This window comes from Ailuropoda melanoleuca, chromosome 9, assembly GCF_002007445.2.
Source record: "Ailuropoda melanoleuca isolate Jingjing chromosome 9, ASM200744v2, whole genome shotgun sequence".
NCBI classification, from domain to species: domain Eukaryota; kingdom Metazoa; phylum Chordata; class Mammalia; order Carnivora; family Ursidae; genus Ailuropoda; species Ailuropoda melanoleuca.
Window position 1 is genome coordinate 78,868,400 of NC_048226.1, and position 19,962 is coordinate 78,888,361.

The 19,962-nt window shown below is 36.3% G+C and overlaps 1 protein-coding gene across 1 annotated transcript in view; it reads right to left on the reverse strand.

Moving 5' to 3' along the window:
* The window catches only part of CSMD3 (CUB and Sushi multiple domains 3), a 1,149,842-nt gene that overhangs the window by 814,571 nt on the left and 315,309 nt on the right, over positions 1–19,962 (reverse strand). Inside the window, 1 exon segment of the mRNA XM_034668518.1 lies at positions 1,393–1,567. Within this exon segment, the coding sequence (XP_034524409.1) occupies positions 1,393–1,567 (175 nt within the window).

Consider the following 19,962-nt stretch of genomic DNA (forward strand, 5'->3'; position numbering starts at 1 on the left):
CAGTTACCAACAGTAATGAGGACTCTCCAGAATGGAGTAACAATGGATGTCAAGTGAGGAACTGGACTTCCACTCCAAATGGCAGTAATAAAGTAGTGTATCCCTTCCTCACCAGAGTGGTCAAAGAGGAAGTACTACAATCTCAATATTTCTGTCCTCAAAATTCATATGTTGAAAACCTACTGCTCAAGTTTATGGTATTGGGAGGTGGGGCCTTTTGGAGGTAATTAGGTCATAAGGACAAAGCCCTCATGAATAGAATTAATATTTTAATAAAAGAAGCCCCAGAGAACTAGCTTACTCCTTCCACCATGTGTGGATAGAACCAGAAGTCAGCAGTCTGCAACCTGGAAGAGGGTCTTCAGAACCTGACCATGCGGGTACCCTCATCTTGGATTTCCAGACTCCACTACTGTGAGCAATGAATTTACACTGTTTATAAGCACTCAGTCTATAGTATTTTGGTTTTAGCAGCCTAAAGAGACTAAGAAAGAAAACTGATACCAAGATATATAGGTACTACTATAACACATACCTAAAAATGTGGATGCCATTTTGGAACTGAGAGAAGCTACAAGAGTTTTGAGGTGCATACTAGAAAATGTTTACATTGCCATGAACAGCAACTGTCAAAAGTAATTCTGGTGAGAATTCAGGAGAAGTGGAGAGCTACAGATAAAGCTTCAATCATCTTAGCAAATATGTAAATGGTTCCAAACACAATGTTGGTAGAAATATGGAGAGTAAAAGCCATTTGAATGAGGTCTCAGATGGAAATGAGGAACATGTTATTGGCAGCTAGAAGAAAGGTGATTGTTGTTATAAAGTGGCCAAGAGCTTGCCCAACTTATGTTCACATCACAGTGTTCTGTGAAAGAACTTGTGAGCAATGAAATTGGATTTTGGCTGAGTAAATTTTGAAGGAGTGCCCTGTTTTCTGTTGAATGTGAAGTACAAGAAGAAAGAAATGATTTAAAGATGAAAATGTTAACAAAAAGGGCGGGAGAACTTAAAAACTGGAAAATTCTCAGGCTATGCAGATTGTAAAAAAATGAGAAAGCATGTTTCAAAAAGAAATAAAAGTATGGCCAAGTAACCCTTTGATAAGGACATTAGTATGGGTGTGAACCACAGAGTTAATCAGCCCCCTCTGCAGTTAAGCAGCCATTTTGAATTGAAGGGGAAGGACACAGGGAAGAATGAAGGAAGTAGGTTACCAGACTTCTGATTTTGTAGAATTGCACCACAGTGCTATCCAATTGTGAACTGGTACTATCCTTCAAGACAAGCGAAGACAGATGCCAATGGCGATTCAGAGATCATTACAGCTGACAGTTTCATTTCAAAACTCAGGGCTACCACCTGGGTTTCAACAGGCCAGATGATCCTCACCCAAAGCCATGGGCTAGTATACTCAAAGCCACGAAGACCCTACCCCTGTCCAGAAGAGCAATGGAGGCATGGTTTCCACCATCTAAATTTTGAAGAATGGAGTAGCCCAGAGCCATGGCCACAGGGTCCAAGCAGATGGTCCCTATAAGGGCAAGGCCACTGCAAAGAGTCCTTGCTAGAAGCAATGCCAACACAGCTGTAGGGGCAGGGCTGCACCGTTGTTCCCAGACCAACAGAGCCTTGGATTGGGGGCAAAGAGGCAGAGAGATGGGACCTGGGAGAGCCACAGGTCTGGGACTCTAACCTGTGAGAGCTACATCACGGGCTGTACCTAGCAAAGCCCATGGGGGCAGGACTTCCATCCCAATGGGCTTTTGTGTGTTAGACTTGCTTGAGACCTGTTACTTCCTTTTATTTTCTATTTTACCTATTTGGAATGGGAATATCTATCTTATGTCTGCCTTACCGTTATATTTTGGATGAATGTAACATACCTGATTTCACAGGTTCACAGCTGAAATCTGATTTAGATAATATTTAGATGAGACTTGGGAGTTGTGAGTTGATGACATGAATTTTGAGGGGCCAGGGTGAAATGCTATAGCCTAAATGTTTATGTCTCCCCATATATATGTTGAAAACCTAATCCCGAAGGTGATGATATTGTGAGGTGAGGCATTTGGGAAGTGATTAGATCATTAAATTGGAGTCCTCATAAGTGGGATTACTGGCCTTATAAAGGAGGTCTCAAAAAGCTAGCTCACCCCTTCCACCACATAAGGATACCCCAATGAGAAGTTTTTGACCTGGAAGAAGGCCTTCACCCAACTATGCTGGCACCTTCATCTTGGGCTGTGAGAAGTAAATTTCTGTTGTTTACAAGCAAAGTGATGTATGGTATTTTGTTGGAGCATCCCAAACTAAGACAGGAGACCAGCTAATATTACAGATAAGATCCCAAGTCTTGTAGTGTCAAAAAAAAAAAAGGTCCAGGTTTTAATATAATATTTTTGTTATATAAAGAATCAGATTTCAAACAATAAAAAATAAGTACCAAAACAAGATGACAGAGATGTTGTAATTTAACAAATATTTTAAATAGCCATTATAAAAATGTTTTGTCACACAATTATAAACCTGCTTGAAACAAAGGAAAAAATAGAAATTATCAGCAAAGAAACAGAAATACTCAGAAGACGAACAGAAAAGAAACAGGAGATATAAAGAAGAATCAAATGAAAATTTTAGAACTGAAAATATGCAGTAACAAAAACACTTGATGGTCATAGCAGAATGGAGTAAACAGAAGAAGAAGTGAGCAAACTGGAAGATAAAGCAATAGAAGTCACACAATCTGAACAGTTAAAAAAAAAGAGTAAAAGAAAAAAAGAATAGAGCCTTAGGGATATGTGAGACTATTACCAAAAAATCTAAGAACCATGTCATATGAATATTAGAAGGAGAGGGAAAAGAAGCTAGTGCTAAAAATATAGTTAAATAAATAATGGCAGAAAACTTACCAAACTTGTCAAGAAACATAAATCTATAGATTCCAGAAGCTAGGTGAATCCAAGAGGAAAAAAAATCCAAAGCAACGCACATAAAAACACATTAGAGTCAAACCTCTGAAAACTAAAGATAAAGGGGAAAAAAATCTTTATGTAATTGGAGATAAATAATACCTTACCTAGAGGTGAAAAATAAATAGAATGACCGAAGCTTTCTCACCAGAAATTGTGAAGGCCAGAGCAGTTGCACACTTTTCTACTTGATAAAAGTAAAAAAAGAAAAAAAATTCTCAGGACAAATTCCTGTATCCACAAAAATATGCTTCAAGAATGAGAAATCAACAAATTATCAGATGAAGGAAAACTAAGAATTTGTAAGCAACATATCTCCACCAAAAAAAAATTCTGAATTAAGTTCTCTACACAGGAAACAATAAAATGGTGAGTCTTCCTTCCTTGGAAGGAAGGAAGAATAGAGTAAGAAAAAATATAATTACAATAAGCTTTCCTTTCCCCCTTGAGTTTTCTACTTATGTTGGATGGTTGAGCTAAAAATGTTCTAATGTATGTAGAGAAGATACTTACAACTATATTATAAATAGATGAGGGTAAAGGAACATAAAACAAGGTAAGTTTTCTATACTTCATTTAAAATGGTAAAATAACAGCAGTAGACTATGATAAACTATGTATATACATAATTCAATACCTAGAGCAACCACTGACAAAACTATAATAAGAAATACGCTGAAAAACAAAATATAAAACTCAAAATAAATTTCTAAAAATATAGTCTAATGACACACAGGGAAGCAGGAAAGAGGAAAGAGAAAAATACAATACAAAAAGAACAAACATAAAAGAAAAAAATAAATGGCAGACTTACACTATAACATCAAAATTACATTAAAGCCAAATGATCTGGGGTGCCTGGGTGGCTCAGTCATTAAGCATCCGCCTTCAGTTCAGGTCATGATCCCAGGGTCCTCGCATTGAGCCTCACATCAGGCTCCCTGCTCAGCGTGAAGCCTGCTTCTCCCTCTCCCACTTCCCCTGCTTGTGTTCCCTCTCTAGCTGTGTCTCTCTCTGTCAAATAAATAAAATCTTAAAAAAAAAAAAGCCAAATGATCTAAACACACCAGGTAAAAGAAGTAGATTGACACAGTAGATTTAAAAAAACAAGGCTAAACCACGTGCTGCTTACAAGAATCTCACTTCAAATATAACAATTTTGGTACATTGATAGTAAAAGACAGAGAAAGTTATATTATGCAAATATTAATCACAGGGAAATATTAATCTAAGGAGCAGTTATATTAGGAGATAAAGTAGAGAGTAAAGAAAATTATCAGACATAAAGCAAAATATTATACAATGATATAGGTGCAACCAAGAAAACATAGCAATCCTAAATGTGTATGCATCAAAAAATTTGGGAAGCAAAAACTGATAGAACTGAAAACAAGAGTAAAGAAAATCAAATTGTAGTTGGAGATTTTAACACTCCTCTCTCAACAACTGATAGAACAACTAGAGAGAAAATCAGTAAGAAATAAAGAAAATACATAAAAAACTCTAAGAACTTGAGTAAAACCAAACACATTTGAAAAGGGGCAAAAGACATTGAATAGATTTTTCACTGAAGAAGATATACAAATGACAAATAAATACCTGAGACAATGTACTGCTGAAGAGTACTGAAGTCCTAACTATGTTCTGAGGTTCAAGGACTATATAGCCTCACTACCTTCTTTCTGGTAGCAATATGTTTTCTCTAAGGATTTGCCCTTTCAGCATTCTGGGTAGTTCTGGTGGAACTGATGATCACAGTGTCCCTAACTCTGCTTCACTCCACCACTGAACTGAAGGCAGATAGGCATTCCAGTTTTGTCAAATCAAATTGTTTCTCCTAGGAACTTGATTTTGATTTAAGATGCACAGATTTAAAGGGACTGGATATGAATCACCCAGTCATTCACAAAATATCTTGTCTCTCACATTCCCAGAGATAGGCTGGCTCTTTCCAAGACTCTTCCCTTAATGTGTCTGTCATCTAATATCCTTCAAATATGTATATTTTCTTATCCGAATTGTACAGTATTTTTGTTGTTGTTTTGTTGCTGCTTACTTGTCTTCCTTGACACTTCACAAACAATAAAAAAAAAGTTACTAAGACCAATTTATGTGAATGTCTTAAGTCCCTATATTTAGTCTTCAGGTCCCTATATTTCAAAATAATTTCAGCTGTTGTAGTCCCCTTTCCTTAACATACAAATTTTAAAATATGTTTTCTCTATCTACATATAAAACTCAATACTTAACAAATATCAATTGAGGCCATAGGTACAAGGCTCTGGTCTAGATGCTAGAACCAGGATAACAATCAATAAAGCTGACTAAGTAATCTCAGAGTCTACATTCTAATAGGAGAGAAGGAAAATAAATAAGTGAAAGGATATTATTATTATTATTAAAAATATAATAAAGTCTGTGGAAAATGAATTTGAATATTGGGAAAAAGCATGAGATAATGCTGGGCATTGTTTTATACAGGGTGGTCTGAGAANTTTCAAAATAATTTCAGCTGTTGTAGTCCCCTTTCCTTAACATACAAATTTTAAAATATGTTTTCTCTATCTACATATAAAACTCAATACTTAACAAATATCAATTGAGGCCATAGGTACAAGGCTCTGGTCTAGATGCTAGAACCAGGATAACAATCAATAAAGCTGACTAAGTAATCTCAGAGTCTACATTCTAATAGGAGAGAAGGAAAATAAATAAGTGAAAGGATATTATTATTATTATTAAAAATATAATAAAGTCTGTGGAAAATGAATTTGAATATTGGGAAAAAGCATGAGATAATGCTGGGCATTGTTTTATACAGGGTGGTCTGAGAAGGCCTATCTAATGAGGTGATATTTAAGAGAGACCTGATGGGTGCTGGGAAGTGAACTGTCATGGTCTGGGGAAAGGTTTTCCAGCCAGATGGAACAGCAAGTGTCTAGGTGCTGAAGAGAAAGTATGTTAACAGGGTGGAAGAATCTCAAAACATGTTGCCCTGGGTGGAGTGGGTGAAGGGGAATTGGTAGGAGGTGAACAGAGAAATAACAGGACCATGTAGAAATTTGAGGGTCATCGTAAAAACTTGGGCCTTAACCAAGTGTGCAGAGGCTTGAGGTCTTATGGCCTTATAAAATGTATTATAAAATGTAGTCCTGGATATCTTTATGATAATTTCAACATGGGTCTTTTCAACACCTGCTCAAGTATCAATCAAAAATACAGCATCTTACTTGTTACAAGGGACTAGGAAATCACACAGCCCTATTTCAGAATTGTCTACTTTCCTCTGAATTCCTGCAACTTTTTTTTTAAGACTTTATTTATTCATTTGGGAGAGAGAGAGAGAGAGAGAGGAAGCATAAGCAGGGGGAGTGGCAGGCAGATGGAGAAGCAGGCTCCCTGCTGAGCAGAGAGCCCAACCTTGGCCTCAATCCCTCATGACCTGAGCAAAGGCAGACATCTAACCTACCTAGCCACCCAGGTGCCCCTGAATTCCCCCAACTTTTGTCATTAATGCTACTATGACTGCTTTCACTGTTTGTTATTTTTATTATTACTGTAATTATGAAGACATACTTCTTCCTAAAAAAACTGATAAAAGCAAACACAGAATATTGTTCATCTTGGTATCCAACCCAGAGGTATAATGGTATTTCTGCACATAGTTGCTTAATAAATCCTGTTGAAATGAATGGGTGAGGGAAGTCCAAAATACTTTATTTTTTTCCAGTTTTCCTCTGACTAGAATGTAAATCTCAGGAAAGCAGATGTTTAGTTTGTTTTGTTCACTTTACAGCTCCAGTTTTTAGAATAGTGCAAATCTTAAAATGTGTTAAATATGTTAAATGAACAAGTGAATACCTAATTTTACTGATGATAAAACTGAGTCCAAAAAATATAAAGCGGACTGCCCTTGGTCACACAGATACAGTTAGCTTAGAAGAATTCAGGTATACCGGATTTATAATATGCTGCCTTTACGTTTCAATAATTATTCATTTATTCTTTCAACCAGCATTTGTTGAACACAAATTAGGCATTTAATACCATAACATCATGGGCAAATATTCAACGGAGACATGCTGCTATTATTTCCTAGTGAAAGAATCTGAGAAATCACATTAAATGTAAAGATATCAAGATATTCATACTTTGGCTCATTTGAAGTAAAGTATCTACTAACATAAATCAAAATATATTAGCACATAGGAAATGAAGGGCCAAAAGCAATAGAGTGAGAGTTAATTATTTATTTTTACAGTCAAGTATTCAAAAAATGAATGTATAGAGTATTTATCAGCCTCAATACAACTACTTGTTGCTTTGGAGATAAGAGGTAACATAGTGATAAGAAGAGACTCTGTTCAAATGTAATGTGAATTGTGCCTTCTGGACCATATCCCTGGAGAAGTAAGAAGAATATCAGAGACACAATACACATACTCTAACTGATCAACAAGTCATTTGATGTACTTCACAACTTCATATATTAGAACATTTTAAAAAGCCTTACCTAGTACACAAATAACGGAAGAACTAATGTCAAGATTGGGGACTTAATTTGAATAATTTCTAAATCTTATTCCTTTTTTTGCATTTATACATTTTATTCAACATTTGGAAGGAGGCAAATAAGAATTAGCAAAGGGAAAGACAGGGGCCCTGGTAGGGAAGGTGTGCAAGTCTGAATGAACATATTAGGGTTGGCAAAATAACGACAACAACAATTGTATTAGGAAAGAAGATCTGGACATCTAAGAAATGGTACAGCAAGCTGGCTGCTGTTATTTATTTAAACCATCTACATACGTAGAAACATTTATTGAGTTTTAGTAATATAAAAAACTTTGAATTACAAAGCATTAGCTAAGGTAATTAAAACAAAAAGTTATTAAAATAGAGTCTGTGGGGCGCCTGGGTGGCATAGCGGTTAAGCGTCTGCCTTCGGCTCAGGGCGTGATCCCGGTGTTATGGGATCGAGCCCCACATCAGGCTCCTCCGCTATGAGCCTGCTTCTTCCTCTCCCACTCCCCCTGCTTGTATTCCCTCTCTCGCTGGCTGTCTCTATCTCTATCGAATAAATAAATAAAATCTTTAAAAAATACATATATAGTCTATAATTCTTCAGAAGTACTGAGTTATAAGGAATTAAAAAGTGTTCTCTGCTTAATGGTAAAAAGAAATTCATGTGTAATAAAAACCAGCTAGGGTCAGAATCACTATGAATTTAATTGATAACTAAATTGGGCTTACTGTACTTAAAAGATAATATGCATAATTGAACACATGCACTGTGTACTACTGGAGTATTTAATTATATCATAGAACAGAAATACAGCATTAAACATTACATATCTTATGGCCATGGAAGCCTGATGTTTAATTGTGACCACTTCAGTATGATTAAAATCACTCCCTAATAAATAAATAAGCTAAAGGTAGCATATGCTAGCATTTTTCCTTACACAGAAATAAAAGGGAGATGATTTGAAGAGAAGCTTTTTGATTATAAACTGCTTTTTTACAAGTTAGTATTCATTTATTGAGCTCTGTAAGAAATGATAAAGAAAAAATAATACAGACCCTCCACTCAAAAACTGTGTATTGTATAAAATTCTCCATGGCTCATTCTATATTATTATAAAATTCAAACTTAACAGTTGCCAGGGACACCTGGGTGGCTCAGTCGGTTAAGTGTCTGCCTTCAGCTCATATCATGATCCCAGAGTCCTGGGATCAAGTCCCACATCAGGCTCCCTGCTCAGTGGGAAGCCTGCTTCTCCCTCTGCCTGCTGCTCCCCCTGCTTGTGCATGCTCTCTCTCTCCCTGCCCCTCTATGACAAATAAATAAAATCCTTTAAAAAAAGTTGACATTTGGCTCATCTATCTTCTTAAAACACATTCTATTTTTATGCTATCACACATTGCTGGTCTTTCTCTTGTATTTCTGATAGCTTTTTCTATTACTCATTTCTTGGATCTCTCCACTATTTTAGGTCTCAGATACTCCACTGCCTCTGTAGGTAGTCCTGGACTTGTTCCTCTTCCCATTCCATGCTTCCTTTCCAACACTTATATTCCAAAAATCCCCAAGATTACAACTCCACCTTATACTACTCTGTTCTGAGCTCCAGACTATGTATCTTATGCACCACCCCCCCATTTTACTTTCCCACTTAGATGTCTTAAAGTTTTCTCAAAATTAAAATCTCAAAATTAAAAACTAATCTTTCCTGATTCAAATATGCTTCTCTTTCATCATATCTGAAATATGTATATTTTATGGAATCAAATTCTTTTGAGGAGCAGTTTAAACATTTCAGAGTTTGTGTTTTTAAATTTATTTATTTATTTATTTACTTCTTTATTTGAGAGGGAGAGAGAGTGCAAGCAAGTGGGGGGTGGGGAGGAGTAGCAGAGAGAGAGGGACAAGCAACTCCGTGCTGAGCCCGGAGCCCAGTGCCGGGCTTGAGCCCACAACCCTGAAATCATGACCTGAGCCAAAACAGAGTTGGACGTTTAACCAACCAAGCCACCCAAGGACCCCAACATTTCAGAGTTTAATTGAATGATGAAACTTATGAAATAGAGGTCAAATTTTAAACTAACTATAATATCTTAAAAAGGACATAGTATATTTTCATTTATATTATACCCAGTATCTGGAACATGGAAAATGCTTGCTACCATTCCATAGTTTCTATCATTTGCTTCCTCACTATTTTAACAGCCAAATTTGTAATACAGAACATGCAGTCTGTACCCTCATCTTTCAGATTTCATTGTCTTCCCTCACTGTTTCTTTGCTAAATGTTAATACAGCTCTGTTTTACATCAATTATTTCTCACTCAAAAATCATACTGCTTGTAGAAAAATCCAGAATCACTGTTCAAGAAAGTGTTAATCAAATTCAAATCCTTCATTTAAAGCTTACAAGCATCATTTTGGCTTCCTCGAAATCTATGCAATTCCTCACATTTCCAAAACCTCACAATATATTATCCCAGAGATATGATTTAAGTATTTTCCAAAGTCATATTGTGCATTATCAACCTGGCCCATATCCTGTGACTATACATGGTGTAATCCTAGACTCCACTTTTAGCTGAAGAATGAAAATGGTATACTTCCCTGAGATCTAATTTAACCATTTATGAGGGAGGAAACTCCTTTGGAAATAATGTGAGCTTTCACATATGTTATCCCTCAAAGACTCCTAGTGTCTCCAAGGTGTAACAGCTGTGGAACCATCTGTGAGCCAAATCAAGCTCCAATAACAAATGCCGTCAATACAGAATTAAAGCCAAAAAGTTAGGGTTGGTTCAGAACTCACTAGTAAAACACTGCTACCGTCCTTAAAAAAAGTGGTCAATCTTCATTTGATACTCTGAAAATCACTGTGTGAGGATGAAATTTTTGAGCAACAAAAATTTTATCAAAGTAGTTGTGCAATTACCTAGCTCTGGCAAGGTTCTTTCATTCATTCATCCGGAAAGTATTTAGTGATGGCAGCACCATGACAGACCACATGCTATGACAACAATAACAAGATAGAAAACTTTGTCATTCTTTAGAATAGTCCACAGGGTTTGTACACTTCCTGCATAATCCCATCCCCTTGAGTGTAGGTACAGCCTGTGAATATGATGGGATCATTTTTGTGATTATTTTGTGTTTTATGACAAAAGCATTTTGTGGATGTAATTATGGCTCCTACTTAGTTGATCTTAAACCTATCAAAAAGGAAAGCATCTTTGGTGTACCTGATCTAATCATTTGAGCTGTTAGAAGAGACAAACAGCATAAAAGCAGCAGATGCTCTCCTATTGACCACGAAAAAGCAAACTGCCATGTTAAAGAGAGTGCCACATGGCAGAAAATAGTAGGCAGCCTGAACCTCGGTCCTAACCTACAAGGAACTAAATTTTGACAACTGCAAGTGAGCTTGGAAAAAGAAACTGCAGCCCTGACAGAAATTATTTCAACTTGATGTGACCCTGAGCAGAGGATCCCACGAATCTGTGTCCAGATTCCTAACCCACAGAAACTATGAGATTAAAATTTGTTGTTGATTCATGCTATTAGTTTGTGGTGTTTTGTTATGCAGCAACAGAAAATGAACATAGGAAGGGGCAACTCTTGCACTTTCACCTCTTTAATTATTGAGAGATGCACACTTGGTCCCTCCTGATCACTACGCACTTCATATATATACCATATATTAATGACTTCCATGTTGGGATAGAACAGATCAGGCCATAAAAAGTAAAGAAGTGTTGGAAAAAATTAAGAACTGGCATATTTCTACCACTTCTAGATCTACATTTATGACAACAATCCTAGCTTCCTGAATTACTGTAAATTATGTGATGAGCACAATTTATATCAAAATTAAAAGGAAAAAAGTGAGAGGAAAATATAGGGTCTCATGAAAACATAGCTTTATATTTAGTACCTAAAAAGTCCCTTTTTAGAGACCAGCTAATTTCCCATTAGTCAATAATTAAATAAGCAGGGGCGCCTGGGTGGCACAGTGGTTAAGTGTCTGCCTTCGGCTCAGGATGTGATCCCAGCATTACGGGATCAAGCCCCACATCAGGCTCCTCCGCTATGAGCCTGCTTCTTCCTCTCCCACTCCCCCTGCTTGTGCTCCCTCTCTCGCTGGCTGTCTCTATCTCTGTCGAATAAATAAATAAAACCTTTTAAAAAATAATTAAATAAGCAATTATTTAGGATAAAATGTTAGGAATCATAGTAAAGTAAATCAGGCTTCAATTTTGGAGAAGACATAATAGCTATAGGTGAAAAACTTATCACAGCAGGCTTGAAACTTATCACTTGCTCTGTACATCACTAACATAATACCACCATCATTTCTCTGCTTTAGGTAAAGTTCAAGCTAGAGTTTCACTCCTTATATTTTTATTTTTTTCTCTAACCCTCTTATTTAATATTTATTTTCAAATATCTTTCTTCATCATTTTTTTTCTCAACTTAAAGACTGTGGTAAGGTCCTTTTGCAAAGCCAGTGGAAACTATTTGGGTCAATCGTTATATTTTAAGCCAAAATACAGAAAAATATATATGTAATTTATAACATGTTCTATAAAACAATAGTAGTGATGCAATATAGAATAGAATATACAAAATTGAAGAGACAACAAATTTGCTTGATCTTAAAGTATAATACTATTAAGAGAAGTTTTTCATAAGTTCAGAGGAATTTGGTCAGTTTTATAACTGGTATTTTATTTTGACAAAAGATCAGCAATAGACTCAAACAAAGAAACTATGTTATTTTACAGATACTTTTATATGGTGACAAAATCTATGGTTTAGAGTCAAGAATATTTAAAACTGAATTTTATTTTTGCCATTATCTTACTGTATGATCATGAGAAAATACTTAGCCTCTCCAGAAAATATTAGAAATTTTGATTATGTCAACCTCTGGCAAGATATACCAGGAACTTCAATACATTGCTAATGGGAATATAATCTAGTATGGCCATTCTGGAGAACAGCTTAGACATAATTTGTCAAATCAAGAATGTATCTACACCAACGACCCAGCAGTTACACTTCTGAGTACATACCCAGAATTTTTTGTTGTTGTTAATGTAGGAGACCTTAGAGGTATATGGTGAAATGTTCATCACAAGGTTCTATATGATAGCAAGGAGCTGGAGACAATCTGGGTGTCGAAGAGTGGTACTACAGGGGATTAATACTATGTAAAACTATACAGTATCGTATTAGAAACACCTAAAGAGCTGTTTAAAAAGAAATATTTATGTTTGGAACTCATCCTCAAAGTTTCTTATCCAGTTGGTCTAGAACAGCCTGGGGACGGGAGATGTTTCATGGAAGGCTGTGCAGCCTAAGGTGGAAGTTTTGAACTAAGTTTAAAATCCTAATGCCAGGTGATGGGTAAGAAACAGCAAAAGATCTGTAACAAAACACCACTTAAGTTTTATAGGCATATAAACACCAAATAATGCTCTATATTTTATAAAGACACAAAAATAAAGGCTGTAACATACACATCTGAGCAGTCTCGTATGTGGGAGGTTCATGGGAATATGGAATGAGGATAAAAGAGAATTCAATATGCATATATTCATACAAAAATACCTGCATCTAGACAAAAAAAGGGGTCCTGCAGTCTTGCAGTGAATTCTAATAACTGTTCCAGGATTAAAAAACGTAATTAACTCAATCCTCTGTACCTAAGCTACAAATAGTAACAATGACAATACAAAATGAGGGGATGGGACGAGTTTTTAAAATCTTTTCTCATTTATTTTGTGCATTTTTTTCACTCTAGATAGCACTTTTGAATATATATTTTCATCTAATTAGAAAAGTTGACTTTGCTTCACTCACTACCTTTGCAGCTCAAGACACATTGTTTGGCTGAGTCTTACCTACTAAGTGAGAAATTAATAGATACAAAGGAATATGCCAAGACTCATAATTATTACAAGAGGAATAATTAAGAGAACAAACAATCGTTCTGGAGAAGGAAGGACTTGGTAATGGTCACTGAGACTATGACAAATGTTTTCTAATATTTGTAAGTCTTTCATCTGTCATATGCAAAAAAAAAGAAAGAAAAAAAGATGACACTTATTTTGTTTGGCAACAAATGGAATAACATGAATCACTAGATGGAAGTTACAGGTATTTCAGTTCAACATAACAGAAGCCTTTTATTTAGAGTTATCCAAACAGGGATAGACCTGCCATTGAAAATTGTGAGTTCATAGTCACTGGACTGTTCAAAGGGGGGGTGCAATAGAAATTAATCATATGTCAGTACTGCTCAAATAATGGTTGTCACTGTGATTGAGTGATTATAGCCATATACTTTTCACTTCCTCCTCTATCCTTTTATCAGATCCATGATAGGAAATGTATGTCATTTTGTTTTCAAAATTGGTTAGGTTCAAAAATACCAAATAGATGATTTATAATGATTCTGTTAAGCTTGTTATGCTATGAGAAGAAGAAAAGAAACTATCCACTGAATGAGTCAGTTATTACTCTTTCTATTCTAAAATATGCAATGGGGCACCTGGGTGGCGCAGTCGTTAAGTGCCTGCTTTCGGCTCAGGGCGTGATCCCGGCATTCTGCGATCGAGCCCCACATCAGGCTCCTCGGCTAGGAGCCTGCTTCTTCCTCTCCCACTCACCTGCTTGTGTTCCCTCTCTCGCTGGCTGTCTCTCTGTCAAATAAATAAATCTTCAAATAAAATAAAATAAAATAAAATATGCATCAATTTCAATATAAGATAAAATGCATTTCAATAAAAGTAAATTGAGTGCACAAATGTAATATATGCCCTTCTCTGCAAATTTCTGTTTTGTTCTTTTTAATCTGAGTTTTCATGCTACTATTTTAAATTCCAAACAGAATTATTTTTATGTACAAAGAAGAGGTGATTTAATGCTTCTAGGAGGAAGATTACCTAAGGAACTGAATAATTAGAAATCAAAAGTTTCATAGTGGTTGATTATTGACAGGACATCTGAGTGTGACTAAGAGGAAGCTTTGAGAACGCCATGAAAGTTCTGGTGAGTGAAATTTGTTAATGCCAAATAAACAACATCAAAATTTGAATTAGGAAAGTGTGATATGAATAGAAGGCCTAGGTCCACAGCGGAGCATTGTCCCTAACAAGTATGTCCTTCTTTGCAAGACTGTTTCTTAATCTCTGAAACTCATTTTAACTCAATAAATATTTATTGAGTGGCTACTCTAGGATAAATCCCAAACACAGAGAACACAATCCTGGAGAGCTTAAGATCTTACAGTGGGGCTGCCTATGTAAATAAATATGAGAATTCAGTGCAATATCAACAAATAACAGAAGTAAACCCATTGCACACTTGCTGCAAAATGAATATATGTTATAGAGAGTGGATAAGGGAAAGGAATGCCGAATATAACAATACATCAAAGCTTTGGTTTAAGAATGAAAAGAGATAAAAGTATGATGGAATAGGATGTGCTATCCATTCTTCTCACTTGGTTGAGGGTTTTTTGAATGTGCAATATTTCTGACACCCTGCATTTTTATTCCCACTGCTACCACACGTGGTGAAGCTCCTAACCCTTCCACATGTAGGCTTAAATACAAACGTGTCTCTCTTGTGTCTTAGTGATGAGGGTATTTTCTACAGAACGTGAGAGTGAAATTGAATATTTCCTTTGAACAAATAAATTAGCTTGGTGCCTGAAGGGGAAGAGAATAATGGAAAATGGAGTATGATGAACTACCTTCTAAGATTCTGCCCGAGATTGAGCAAGACTACAATTAAACAAAGAAAACAAATCTAATAATTACTGGTAAAGCAATAAGTAGAAGTGAAAGAAATTACTGGGGTGGGGGAAAGAGTCCTCCTTTAAAATAAGGTGACCAGAAAATATTGTAACTTAAGTATCTTGTAAAAATTGCCAAATCTATTACTCTTTAGAACCTGATTAAGGAACCATTCCATAATTTCTCCATTTTAAATGAGGGTGGTAATGCCTCCCTCAGAAAGTGACTACAGGCTTTCAGTTGTTGTACAGTGCATGACACCTAACCAGAAGCTCATTAAAAATTAGTTCATTTTCTTGGCCCCTATTTCCTGGTTTTGTGTAGTTAATTATTATACACATTCATGGCACTTCTATCTAGGAAGCAAAGGAAGAATGACATAAATTTAAACAGTATATTGGGGCGCCTGGGTGGCTTAGATGGTTGAGCATCTGCCTTCGGCTCAGGTCATGATTTCCAGGTCTTGGGATCGAGCCCCATGACGGGCTCCCAGCTCAGCGGGGAGTCTGCTTCTCCCTCTCCCTCTGTCTCTCCCACTGCGTGTGATCTCTCTGCTTCTCTCTCTCGAATGAATGAATGAATGAACAAATGAATAAATAAATAAATAAATCTTTTAAAAAAATAAACAGTATAATCTCTGATGTAAAAAGTTCAAAACATCGGGAGACTTTAACATATCCTTGGGGCAAAAGCGGAGAGTTGAGTATTTAAGGAAAAAGCTTATAGGAATGAAAGAGAATTGAGGTAGAAGTAAGTTGGAAAAGAAAATTCTGTATATTGTGAGTGTTTATCTGTTTGAAAATGATTTTAAGTGGGCAAACCTGAGAATATTATGTTTGGAAAGAAAACAAACAGCTTAATTATGTTGAAAAAAGGCATAAGTAAAATCCTGTGAGTCTGCCTTATTAGCTCGGCCCTATCATGGACGGTAGAAAGCTTAGGTCAGGTATATTCAGTATGTAGCTGCATCAGCAACATTCGGTCCTCTCAGTTTTACAGTGATAGAAGCGATGTAGACAATGTAGGAATTGTTGGGAGGTGGGTATATGATGCCTCCCGGCCTCTGTGTTTTCTGTGATGAATTCTGAAAGATTCCTTTCTTTCCTGGAATCAAGGGTTAGAGAATCACGGTTATGGATGGTCACTCATTTACTTGATTTTTTTCCTTGTATTTCCCATCATTAAGTACTTTACAACTGACAGCGAGCCAACAGCAAGCATTTTGAACTTGACAGCCCAAATGGGGTTTAGATTAGAAAGGAAAAGCAAAAAAAGCTAGGAAAGAAAATTACTTTATTAACCTTATAAATTATCTAAGTGTATTGATTATCTCTATATTCAGGTTCCCATCCCAGGGTGCCAAATGAAAATATATTGTAAGTAAAAGTGGATACAAATGCAGTATCTCTACATAAGCTATAGTCATATGAAGCAATTATAAGTTTTTCTGCCAAACAACAGATATGTTTTAATGGTATTATACCTTTCTTATAGACCTCTCCCTTTAGAGTGCCCATCATCATTTGTAATTATATTATTTTTTGTGTGATTATTTGCAAATATCTATCCCCTTCACTAGGCTATTCTCTTCACAACAGGAGGAACTATGGCTGTTGCTTGTTCTATAGTTGTACCTCCAGTGTCTAGCATACCAGAAAAGTGAATACACTGTTATTCCTGTGTATACTTTCTCTATTTACTATTGTGCTTTCACAATACCTGACCTTAAAAAAGAATTACCATATTCTAAAGGATACTAGAAAAAGAATAATGGTTTGTGTTGTATTTTGGTCTCAAAAGATAGGAATAAGGGGCCACCTCACACTCATTAAGATGGCTACTACAAAAAAATGATGAGTGTTGGAGATGATGTAAAGAAATTGGGAGTCCATGTGCACACATGGTGGAAATGTAAAATGGTGCAGCCACTGTGGTAAACGTTACGGTGATTCCTAAGAAAATTAAACATAGAATGACCATATGACCCAGCAGTGCAACTACTGGTAGACACCCAAAAGAACTGAAAACAGGGTCTCAGAGATATATTTGTACATGTGTTCGTAGTACTATTACTCACAGTAGCTAAAATATGGAAGCAACCCAAGTGTTCACCCATAACATAAATGGATATGCAAAATGTGTTAATATATATACAACAGAATATTATTCAGCCTTAAAAAGGAAGGAAATTCTGTCATATGTTAGGATATGGATGAACCTTGGGAACATTATGCTGAGTGAAATAAGCCAGTCACAAAAAGATACATCTTGTATGATTCCACTCCTATGAGGTACTTAGATCAGTCCAAATCAAAGAGACAAGGGGCGCCTGGGTGGCACAGCGGTTAAGCGTCTGCCTTCGGCTCAGGGCATGATCCCGGCGTTATGGGATCGAGCCCCACATCAGGCTCCTCTGCCATGAGCCTGCTTCTTCCTCTCCCACTCCCCCTGCTTGTGTTCCCTCTCTCACTGGCTGTCTCTCTCTCTGTCGAATAAATAAATAAAAATCTTTAAAAAAAAAATCAAAGAGACAAGAGTTACAGTGCTTGCCAGTAGCTGGAGTAGGAGGAGGGAATGGGGAGTTACCATTTAATGGATATAGAGTTTCAGCTTGGCAAACTGAAAAGAGTTCTGGAGATGGATGGTGGTGATGGCTGCACAACAAAAAGAATACAATTAAACTTCTGAACTGTATGCTTGAAATGGTTAAGTTGATAAATTTTGTTATGTGATTTTACTACAAAAAATTAGGGTTAAGAAAAAAAACAGATTTTATGCTATTATAAATCAAGGAAGTTCACTAAGAATGCTCATCTCTGTCACAGCTACTGCCTACCTTTTAAATAATTTGGAACTCAAAGGCCTATGCTTAACTCCCAAGAATGCAGACTTCTTAGGCCACTATTAGGTACTTGATCTCACCACTCAAAGATCATGACCTTGGGGCACCTGGGTGGCACAGCGGTTAAGCGTCTGCCTTCGGCTCAGGGCATGATCCCAGTGTTATGGGATCGAGCCCCACATCAGGCTCTTCTGCTATGAGCCTGCTTCTTCCTCTCCCATTCTCCCTGCTTGTGTTCCCTCTCTCGCTGGCTGTCTCTATTTCTGTCGAATAAATAAATAAAATCTTTAAAAAAAAAAAAAAGATCATGACCTGAACCGAAACTAAGAATCAGACATTTAACAGACTGAGCCATCCAGGCTCCCCTTGTATCAGCTTTTAAAGGGCCGCAAAATAAGTCAAGTAGGTGAGACACCAATCTTAGGTGCCAGTAACCAAGATAAATTATAATTCAATATTAAAAATATAAAAATTGATGTAAAAATTCTATGATGAGTAAAATATCAAATCTGAAATAAAGATAAGGTCAATATTCTTTTTCCCCCCCTTTTATCTTTAACTCCAATATGGCTGGGCTCAACAGTAAGGCTCTGTTTTGGACTATCTTTGTAAGGATGTTTGTATAAGAAAGAGAACCGGAAGATAAAGACAACATCTCCCCCTGGAGCAGAGAGATCTCCTGACAAGGATAATAAAAAGGCATCTCTTAGGGGCAAATGTTGAGCACATTTGGTAGAAGTCTGCCTTTAAAATATTGGGGTTTTCTCAGTTTGGGTTTCCTCAACTGTGACACAAACTCACTACATATCCAGTATGTCTGCAGTGTTTCACAATGCCTTGTGGTACTCACAAGACAGCTCATGAAAGGAAAACTGATTTAACTATGAAGCTCATGGTGTTTACTATGCTTTGATTAATAAAGTCCTTTGTCTCTGACCAAGGAAACTCTTGTCTTTCGCCAGTGTATGTGACACTGTGGCAGGCTAACTTATTAGTTTTCAGTAAGGCAAAAATCTTAAAACCTTCATAGTTATGACATTTTCTTAATCTTTTCAATTCCTTCAAAGGTAAATAAAAATCTGGGAAATTTGTGATACAGTATCAGTTTTTACCTGATACAGCTTACTTATGCCAAAATAATTAACTTTTTAAACAGCTTTATGTATTTTTAATACTTTAAAGGTCCTTAGATGTATTTTCTTCAAAAACTTTACACTAACTACATTAGAAATTGACGGAGTTGAAGAAAACATTGGTGCATTTCAAATGCTTTCTAAGCTTGCATTCAGCATTTCAGAAATAGATGCTCAAAATGCAGAGGTAGTTAAATTTTCAGAGAATAAGATATGTATTATAAGCACAGCTCTCTGAATACATAACTTCCCTGTGCTGAATTTAAATCTAATTTTGTGACAGCTGTAAAAATGGCTACCTCATAGAGAAATGCAAAGAAATCAAATTTATGCTATTCTCTGAAAAGTTACAATGCTAAATAAAGCATTGTTCTGAATTTTAAACCATAACATTTCTGCCTCTAGTGAGGTTCCTGGGAAAATGCAATTCTTTAGAATATATTTATAAAAATAACCTTTCATGATGAAGACTTTTGAAATCATTTCCAAACCTAAGCAGAAGGGAAACGAGGGGTGGGACTTCATACAAAAAATATTTGTTCATCAACATCTAGGGCAGAAAAAACAAACTATCACCACTAAGTGTGCTGGAAATTATGACTGAATAAGTCAGGTCTGTACTAAACTTACACGATGCCAAAATTTCCAGACCAAAAAAAAAAGGGGGGGGGGATAAAAAGCAATCAGA